Source organism: Cavia porcellus, unplaced genomic scaffold (assembly GCF_034190915.1).
Source record: "Cavia porcellus strain 051 isolate PalLab524CR breed Dunkin Hartley unplaced genomic scaffold, mCavPor4.1 scaffold_10, whole genome shotgun sequence".
Classification (NCBI taxonomy): domain Eukaryota; kingdom Metazoa; phylum Chordata; class Mammalia; order Rodentia; family Caviidae; genus Cavia; species Cavia porcellus.
The window spans coordinates 49211074-49221848 of record NW_026947493.1 but is presented as its reverse complement, the minus strand read 5'-3'; the positions used below and the strand labels follow the sequence as shown (position 1 = coordinate 49221848).

The 10775-nt window shown below is 38.3% G+C and overlaps 1 protein-coding gene across 1 annotated transcript in view; it reads right to left on the bottom strand.

The window, feature by feature from the left end:
- Nucleotides 1–225: 225 nt before the first annotated feature.
- Rdh10 (retinol dehydrogenase 10) overlaps nt 226–10775 on the bottom strand; it is a 29789-nt gene continuing 19239 nt past the window's right edge. Inside the window, exons 3-6 of the mRNA XM_023561679.2 lie at nt 4990–5088; nt 3423–3568; nt 1653–1784; nt 226–1554 (exon numbers count right to left, since the gene is read on the bottom strand). Of these exons, the coding sequence (XP_023417447.2) occupies nt 1431–1554; nt 1653–1784; nt 3423–3568; nt 4990–5088 (501 nt within the window). The 3' untranslated portion in view covers nt 226–1430. The remainder of the gene's footprint in view (nt 1555–1652; nt 1785–3422; nt 3569–4989; nt 5089–10775) is intronic.

Here is a 10775-nt window from a genome sequence, read left to right as displayed (position 1 = left end):
TTTTTTTGTTTTATTATAAGCAAGCCCTTGATAGTCTCTAACCTAGAGATTGGGATTGCTGGAAATTTGAGTGCATGGTACCCTAAATTGTTGTCTGTTCTCAAATATTATCCTACTCAAACATGTTTTTAACTAAAACAGAGCATGGCATGTGGGGAAAAAAAGAGCATAATGATTTTCCTTACAACCCTGCTGATAACTAATAATCACACAGTCAGTGGCATGTAAGTTAATTCTTTAAATTTAATCAGTCCTTTATAAAACTTCCCAATTAGTAAAAGTTGGCTTATGTAACAGCCTTTAATATTGGTCACTATTTAAACAAGACATTCTAAAAAAAAAAGGTAATCATATAATAGTTCATAGTAATTTACAAGTGGATGGTATACATTTAGATACAGAGGTAGAAGTTCACTTTTACAATGTTTCACTAATACACATATACCAAATTCAAGGCACAAAATAGTTTGTTTTACAAAAAAATACTGTAAAAATGTCATTTGCTGTTCTATAATGTGAATAAACTTTTTAAAGGAATCTTTACACCCTTCCATAATACTCTATAGAATAAGATTTGTTTCCCCTCACTAATCACAGTTGGCACAAAACAGTGACTTTTTAAAAGTGTGGAAGTTCCCATTATTAGAACCTGCTTCTTTGCAGAGCTGCTGTGTATTCTAGACAAGAGTCCATCCAACATTACAAAACACAGCAAATCCCCGAGGAAAGGGCACTTTCTATATGCAGCAAAATTCATAGGCAGAAAATGAGTGATCTTTTTTGAGTAGGTCTCCAAACAATGGTTTTTCAGAGATATTTAAAACTTAGCTAATGCTTTAGTCATTATAAGCTTAAGAAAAGGACCTCATTACTTTACTGTGATGCTCAGGCATCATCCTGCCTCCAACTGGTGGGGTTTTCAAAATTCATTTTTTAAAAGAGCTGAACATACAAACACCACAAGAAAGCCACACAGGCTTTGCAAACTGGAGCTTAGAAAACATAAGAAAACACAGCACTATCAGTCCTTGAAGTTGCAAGGATGTCAGTTGGCTAGAGTTTAATAATAAGAATGAATATGGGAATTCAGAAAAATCATACACATGAAACACACTGTAGTTATCAATTCTAGACTTTCCATTCATTATAAAATGACAGCCCAAAGACATCTTACAGTGCTCGTCTAAAGATTGGATTGGTTTTCAGGTCCTGTCTAAAAGGACCCTATTGGCAGTAATCTATACTCACTTTTACTGATCAAATTTCCCAAGTACTTTAGTCAGTTAATTTACATTTTATTATTTTAAAAAGTTGATTTTAAAAAAGTCAACATGGGGTTAGAATCCACAATGTCAGTAATGCTGATGTGTACTGGACTGAAATATCTTGATCATCTTCTGATAAAAATGATATTCCATACAAAAAGATTCTTAGATTCCATTTTTTGCTTCATTATTATTTGTGGCTTGTTTTCTTTGAGCAATAAAAGGGTACATGCATTTGTCTGCTCCCAGGAACCGGTACATGCATACAACTGCTTCGAAAGGAAGGATGCTAAAAAGAAAAGGCAGAGTTAGCAAATCCAAGCCTTGCATTAATTGAGGTCTTGGGGCAAGCAGGGAAAGACCTGACCAATGAGGGGACTCAATTACCTCTTCATGAAGGTCACGATGTACATGAGGCGGGGGGTGCAGATCATGGGTTGGTCCGTGAGGATGGCCTTCATGGCCTGCTTCACACAGTAATCAGGCTTCAGAGGGGGCAAAAAGGGCTCGATTTCTTTCCTGAAAGTTTCATATGGTTAAAAATGAAATTAAGAATACAATAGGGGAGATTGAAAATGTGTATGAAAATGCTAACCATGATGTTATCTGGGCCACAGAAGTTTCAGTGTTTTATTTTCTTTACGGTGCTTTTCTATTTTTCTCCCAAGCTTCCCTACTATGAACATGTTTTATTTGCAAAAAACGAGTTCGAAAAAAAAGCACATTGGTCTGATTTTCTGATTGTAAAATCAGAAACTTGTGTTTTTAAGATGCTGTAGGATGTGTTTCAAAATGTTTTTCTGTATTTGTCTTTTGACAAAAAAAAAAAAAAAAAAGAGGAGTAATGTTTGGCATAGCAAACATTACTACTAGGTGTAATTAAAATGAGTGTGTGTAAACAGTGGCATGAGTTCTGAGGGCAATAACAGCTCTGTACTTTCCAGGACATGGAGTAGGGAAGGCTACAGCACACTCTCTTGGGGCCTCTGAATGAAGGGCACACAGACATGCTACCTTTGGCTAAGTCATTAAAGTACAGGTTGAAATTATAATACAGTTTATTGCTTTGCCTCTTCATTGTCCCACCACAGCTTCAAATACCTGCACCTGCCACTATGTTAAATAGGAAACAGCTTCTCAAAACCCTTGGCAATGGGTTCCTATGTATGAAAGAGGAAAGGACTATTCACCATAGACATGCATATACACACATATAGAGGCTAATATGCAGAGCTAGAGTTCATTTCTTTTTTCTCTGATGCTGAGGATTGAACCCAGGGCTTTGCACATACTAAGCACATGCTATACACTGAACCAAAACCTGTCCCACCCCTAGAGTTCATTTCTCAGTACAGACTTGGTGTCCGCCTGAAATCTGAATGACTCAAATCATCCTCCACCTACTTTACTAATTTGTCTGGTTAAGAATGGCCTGTAACCAACAGGGAGCTGGGAACTGGTTGGGTTATCTTCCTTATGCTGCAAAGCACCCAAGCAAAGATCTCAAAGCGAGCATGTCTCTACAAGTTCCTCTTAATGATTCATGGTTGCGTTTATTCTGCTGAGCTCACGTCAGCTGTAACTTGGTATTTATATTCCATTTTCTTCCTTTTAAGTATGTATTTTATTGCAGTTTTAGTAAATTTAAATGGCTTTTCTCATTCTGTCAGAATGAATCTAACTATATAGATGTGCTCTAAAAGAGAAGTTTCCAAATATGGAGTGCAATATTAAAGCCTTTTTAGGAAAAGATTTGTTCCCCTCTGTAACAGTGACATTGTTTTACATGCAAACCAAAGTCAAAACATTGAGAACTTTGCTTGTGGACACTTATCAACACAGTGTTAGAAAAATAAAGTAACTCTTAAGGATGTAGCTTGTAAAACTCTGAGCTCTATTTTCCTTGAAGGTATAGAGAAGTTGTTTCCTATCTGGTGATTCTGGTAATTTCTGCAAGTTAATTCCAGAGTGGCACCGGTCCCTTGCTTGTCAATCTTATATACCAGTTTACAAAGCTTTCAAGCCTCGTCCAGTAGAAACTACAGGTATGTAATTGTCAAATGGCAGCTCAAATGCAAAGTGACTGTGTGAAGATCCAACTCCACATATTCTCCCCGTGTTCGCCTTCTATCAGTAACAGGGTAAGTTCCCACTGACCTGATTCGGCAGCCTCTGAACATGCCAGTGTCTACAAGGTAAGGGCAAACCAAAGTTGTTTTAATTCCATCTTTTTCTGCAGCCTTTAGCTCATGGCTCAGGGATTCATGAAAACCCACAACTCCAAATTTACTGGCACAGTAATCCTGAGTTAGAGGGGAGAGAGAACAGAAATGCTAAATGCAGGCACGAATCCCACCGCCAGCCCCAAGTGTCCTTGGTCTCACTGCTTTATTATACGTCTGCCTCAAAAAGCCGTAGGTGACCAAGTGAAGAAAGTGAGACCATTTGAAAAGATATCTGATGTGGTTCAGTGCAGAAATAATATTTTCAAAGCAACAGCAGAAACAGATGAACACTTTTTGCCACATCAACTAAGTATCACATTACGTTGAGGAAGTTATTGCAAAGGATTATGAACACTAACAGGCTGAAGTTAAAAATGCACAGAGGTTCACTTTGAAGTGTCTGGAAAATTTACAAATGGTCTCTTGTTCAGTGAGAAAGGCTGAAAAACCTGTTTGTTTAAATTAATGCAAAAAGAACAAAGGCAAGTCTCACTTAGGCTATATGTTGTTACCATCTGACTTTCTCTTCAAGGCAAAGTTAAAATGAAAATGTAAGTATACCTTGTAAACTTGAATTAGAATTTAATGAAAAGGCATATGATATAGACAGTCCTTATCTGTGACCCAAATTTAAGCTTAGGAATGGAAATACAAATCCCTTAAATGTAGAAGCCATCTATCCTGTGTCCTTTTGCATATTCCTATGAAATGGCTTAAAAAAAATTCTGTAGCTGGCGGTGGTGGTACACACCTGTAACTCCAGCACTCAAGAGGCTAAGGCACAAGAATCCTGTAAATCTGAGGCCAACTGGGCTACATAGTAAATTCAAGGCTCGGATACACAGTGAGACTTCGTTTAAAAAAAAAAAAAAAGCAATCCTCCTGCCCCAGCCTCCAGAATGCTGGGATTACAGGTGTGCACTACCATGGTTGGTGGTATTTTCAATTGTACATGCACCCACAAGACACAGAGCACAGAACAATATATGCACACATGCTTTATAATTTGAGCATGGTGAAGAACGGTTTGCTGAAGCTCTGTTTTATAAACTTCCAATGTGGAGCATCGACACTGGCCATAACCACCTTGTCTGATGAGCTAACACAAGGTATCTCACTTTCACAGTAAGTAGACCAAAACAGAATGTGAACCTTTGGCCTCACTTATCTGTTCCCATGGCACTGCCACGGCCCTCCACAGTTTCATATTTGACCCTGTGCCTCCCACCATCAACAAAAGGCTGCTGATAATACGGGGCACACTGGGAACTAGGCCATCTGTGTCTCTTGTCGCTACTTTGTCGTTTAGTAAAAATGACTTCATGGCAAGAAGAGGTAGAATTCTATTTTTGCAGCTGGTCCTAGGGTACTGGGAAACTCAATGTAGTGTGCCAGCAGTGTGCCTTGGTGAATGTTCAGGCAGTGGTACTCACAGATATATGAATATTCATCACAAGATGAACTGACGGAAGGAAGGAAATGCTTTGTATCTCACTAACCTCGACTCCAGCAGTACTGAACAATCCCAAGGAACTTGCAACTGTCACAATATGACCATGATTAATCTCCAGCATTGTAGGAAGAAAGGCTTTAGTTGTCTGAAAGAAAGGTAAGATTCAACCTTTTGAAATGATATCATGAGTTTCCACCAGAACCCATCCAAGATTAAAGAACACACGTTGGCCCACATGATGTCACATTTCCCAATTCATTCATATTTTGCATTTCTCCCAAAGGTTTAGTTGCCTGGTTATCTTAGTATGCATCACTGGCAGGGAAGGCTTATTATAAGTCATGACCAAAAGGAGTGTAGCACATGACAAGTGCTATTGGGGACAATGTCCCAAGATGAAAAGAAAGCCATTATTAAAAGTTTCTTTATCATCTTCCAAGTAATAACTATCTGCTAATCTGAACTACTCCCAGGTCAGGGATGTTCCTATGCTCATGACATCACAGTGCAGCCATCTCCTGGTCCTTGGGTGACCTCCAGCCCTACCTATACCAGGTGCTGCGTGATGGTGGTACTGTGGTTCACAGACTCATTTCTCCCCGATTCTGGTTACACATGGAACTACACAAGAACCAAATCAAATTTCCCCATAAAGTCAACATTGAGCCTAACCATTGAATTTGATTTGGTTCTCCTCTAACTCAGTTTGTGACCAGAGCTGCAGAAAGAATCAAGTTTGTGAATGGAGGTACTACGGCATTAACATCTTCCGTATGCCTGTGTCTAAATGGTGAGAGGCCCATGAATAAAGAGCATCGTGTTCCAGCATCCAAAGATTTACTGCCAGAATGTACTAGGAGGTATTTTATGATGTAAAAAATAATAAAAGTACTATTTTAATGAAAAAGGCATCATAATTCTAATGCTTCACTTGTACAATTCTGAAGGATCACACTCCACTATCTGGGTCCCTGTATGAATTCTCCCACAGGAGTAGGAGGCTGGTCACTTAAGGAGGCAGACTGTGGCAGATTCACTGTGGAGAGGAAATCAGGGGAGACAGTGATTTATTTGTGTGTGTGTGTGTACTGGGGACTGAGTCTATGGCCTTCAAACTGAGCTACATCATTAGTTCTTTTTTAAATTTTTGATACAAGGTCTTGCTAGGTGGCTCAGGCTGGGCTGGAACTTGTGGTTCTTCTGCCTCTGAGCTGCAATTACAAGCATGTGAACTGTATATGGTTGGCACTGATTTCGTTTTTTCTAAATTCTCTTTTGCTTCCATTCTCTTTTTTAGATACAAAACTGAATTTAAAAAAAAATGCTTCAAATTAATATGATCTGTTAACCATTCTACCCAGTTCCAAACAGTTTTATAATCTGCTTCTTAAAGGAAAGCAGCAAAGAGCAATCTGTCTACTGTTGAGTTACAGTCTGCTGCCAACACAGCTTCTCAGGATTTATGAAGTTAAAAAACAAAACGCTACACAGCAGACTGAAAGAGGAGTTGCATTCCCTTTTTGGAGGATTTTCTGGCTAAGGTGTCATTGAGTTTTTGCATGAATTTTTAGTTTGTGATGGTAACTATTACATATATGAGATAAGTTACAGTGATTCTGTTGATTTTAAGTTTTTCTTCTTTCTGATCCATGAAAATAGTAATCAGATAAATTCCTGTAGATGTAAGATCTTCCCAAATCTGTCTGCAATATTCCTATCCCCCAGCACATGTGCTGTTTGTCCAGGTCTCCTTCTAGGAACCAATGCTATGCTGCTTTTTACCTGTGTTTGTATCCACGAACTCTTCTATGCCAATCTATCCACAGTTCCTTCCTATACAAGTCAACTATGATTCTGATCACATAATTATATAGTCTTTTATGCATTTCAAATGCTTCAGGTCAATTTTATCACTGGAGTCTCCTAATAACTCTTTTATTTTAAAGGTACTTAAGAGAGGTAAGCCATTGTCATCATAAGCACCATCATCAGTGCTGGGGGTTGACTCTGGGCTCTTGTACAGGCGAAGCACACACTGTATCACTGAGCCATATCTCCAGCCTGTGCTATCTAATATTATTTTAGACCAGCTTGACTTTGAAGTTCTTTATGATATATAGTTGGTACCACTATATTTTATGGTGTTTTAATTTTGATTGTTTGGTACTTATTTGTCCAGCAGTTCCTGGAAGATACAGGTGAGGCATCCAAACATTAAGGCAGAATCACTACACAGTGCCAGGTGCTGCACAGCAGCAAGTAAATGCCTGCCCCCTTCTCTCTCTCTCTATTGTTGGTGGTGCTGGGGACTGAACCCAGAGCCTTTTTTTTTTTAAATTTTGTGACAGGGTTTTAATAAGTGCTAAGCTGCCCAGGGCGGCTCACACTTCTGATCCTCCTGCCTCTCCCCAGGCAGGCATGTACCACCACACCTGGCCGAGCACACCTCTCACTACTGCATGTGCCCATCACATTACTGATGGAAGAGAGAAACATGTGTTTCTTTGTAGTACTAAACAATATATGGTAAATACAGCAATTATTACATTACTATTATTTTGGTGTACCTGATATTTAAAAATGTCAAGAACTGGTATTTCAGGTCACTACAAGTTTTAATTTTAGACTCTATAACATATATAACCATTATACCACAGAATTGAAATAAAGTAACACCCAAAAAAGGAACACTATATTCCAAACTAAAAATATATCCTTAAGTAATCAATCTAAAAATCTTTTAAATATCTAATTTGAAGTGGATTATTCACATATTAGCTAAAAAGAATAAAATTATCCTTGATATTAACCAGAGATCATTTTTAAGGACAGATACTCCAGAATGTACAATGGAGTTTTATCTCCTGATAAGCCCAACAGAAGCTGAAAATATTCCTAAGTCAAAAGTGCATTTAATACCCCAAACCTACCTATACCATGGCTTAACTTGGCCTACCATAAACACGATCAAAACACTTGTGTTAGTTGGACATTAAGAGTATCATATACCATATTATCAATAGTCTGGGAAAAGATCAGTCAGAAATTCAAAGCATAGTTTCTAACAAATATGTTATCAATTTCAAACTATCACAAATTGGGATGATATTCATATTTCAAGTTTGCCTATTGCTGGAAAGCAGAGATAAATTTAACATGAAGAGCCATTTTTTTTCCTTCAGTATTTAAGTTTTTGGAGACAGGCTCTCACTATATACCGCAGGCTATCTTAAACTCACTTACGTAGCCCAGGCTGGCCTCAAACTCACTGCAATCCTCCTGCCTCAGCCTCCCCGTGTTGGAATTACAGGCATGTGCCACCACACCTGGCTTGAAGAGCCATTTTTTAAATCTTACATTCTTAACCTAGATCAAGTACAAGGACTTATTACTAAATCCTAAGAAATCATATGCAATCTAAATATCATAAAGAATGTGCTACTTGCCTACCAGGCAAATCTGAACCAGTGACCTGCTTGCTTATGTGGCCAATGTCCACACTAACATCAGCTGGAAGCTGGCTGATTAGAAACTCAAGACACAAAGCAGATCAGTTTCTAATGAGGTCACCAAATTCATGTGTTACGGTGCTGCCTGCAGGTTTTAAAAGACTAACCCATATCTCCACCACAATATAAATGCAGGTGACAGAAGATTAACACATTCCTAACTGTATTTTAAATTTCATTTGGTGCTAGGTTTGAATTAATGTTCTTTCTCTTCCCCTGAAACGAGTCTAGCACTACTAACTTATTCATTCAAGTAATTCTTAAACATATATGCAGGTATTGTGTTATGATCTGGTCAGTGATAAGTATAAAAGATAAGAGCTGGTCCCAATTCTTGTCTCTCAGCTGAATTTACACTTTCTAGCATAAATGCTAGAAACTGGGTTAACTGGGTTAAAACAGTATATCAAATGTAAGCCAGTTCTAGTTTATCTCTCATGTAAGAAGGGTGCTGTGACTGCATATCCTAAAGAGTGTAACCTGTGTCTGACTCTGCTTCTATGTTACACCTGTACCCCAAATTGTGGAGGGCAATTAAGCTAGTAGCTTTGTATTTGAGGGGGAAAAATGAAAAAAGAAAAAGAACCTAAGTATGGTTATATAAACCAATCTTTTCAAGTATACTGTTTGAGGAAATATATTTCAACTTTGATTAGCAAGTAAAGTGAAACATAAGTTGGTCTGTTCTCTTAATGCGAAGCCTATTTTGGAGAGGGACTTGTTTTTAATTTTTAAAGTAGTAGTGGTTTAATGTTCAATTTAAAACGTGATTTCTTTGCCTAATCAGAGACAAATTTGACCTTCTATATATAAATGTCTGCATACTGCATAATACAAGATAAAGGTCTCTATTCTTTACTTAGGAAGGCTTATCAATCTTATGTAATAATACAGTTACCACAACAATTTGTAACAGTATTAACAACAAATAAGTTACTGAGGAAAGCAGTAGGTAAAGTAAGCTAACCAAGCCACAGTCAGCCTTGGAACCCAGACTTGTTTTCTGAAGCTGCATCACTCTCTTGGTTCCAATGGTGCACTGAGGAAAGGCGAGCCTAGGACAAGAGCACTCACATGAGGACCGCTTGGGGTAGGTTCTTTTAAGCCTGTGCTCAGGGTTCTGCTGGAGCCTATGGACCATGTGACTACTATGTACTTAGGCTGTTAATTATTTTCTTGCTGCCTGAATGGACATGAGTAGTGACAGCTTGTGCATTATTTTCACAAGCAAACTCCTGCTGAGGAGTGGGATACATTATTAAATAATCTTTGACCAACACTAACTCCATTCCTTACTTTGCAAGAAAAAAAGTTATAAGTGGGTGACTAGAATGCATCACATTTTGAGGAATTTTTCCAAGTAACCTGACTAGTTTTCCTTTCTAATTACTCTAGCCCTCAGCAGTCTGGTAATGACATCTGAGATAGCACAGCATATTCTGTCCTTGACACAGCCTGACAGCACAAAGAAACCCGGCACTTTGCAATGAATTATTAATGTGCACAAATATTGTAGCATGTATGAATTGGGGACCAGCAAAAGGTGAAGTGCTAGTTGCCATGACACCAGTCAGTTCAAGCTAAGGTTCATGATCTTTAACTTCGTCTCAGAGAGTCATTAGAAGCACACACAGGGCAAGTGTGAAACACACCAAATGACTTAAGTACAAATTCATGCACCTGCTACCCTGGGGAATCTAAAAGGGACAATTCAGAGGATCACTGACCAACAGGGCTGCAGTGTTGGATCAACTATAAGGAGATATTATCTACATCATTTAACACCTAGTGATGGATTTCTACATGTGATTAGTCTCCAGAGTGAGCTGGAGTGCACGATGGCTGGTAAGGTTTGCTAGATGCTAAAGCCACAGAATTGTACCAATTGTGATTAGTCTCCAGAGTGAGCTGGAGTGCACGATGGCTGGTAAGGTTTGCTAGATGCTAAAGCCACAGAATTGTACCCCATTGTTATCTTCTCTTATTCAAATATCCAGGAAACAGGAGGAAATCTAGTCCCTCATGAGGAATATGAGTGGCTCTTGATTTTCATGGTCTCAATGTCAGTAACCTATATTTGAATGAAGAAAGCTCAGAGAAGTTGGAAGGTCTTAAGGTTTTTATTTGCAAAAGAAACAAAGAAAATTCTTTAATAACTGGACTCTGATTTAAAGTACAAAGGCAGAACTTTGATTACTTATGCTTACTTGTATCAAGAGCCTCCAATATCATAATCTACTAGCTGACAGAATTGCTATGTGACTAATAAGGAAAAAAGAGATATTCAAATGGAAACTGACATTCCCATGAGCCATGCTTCGCA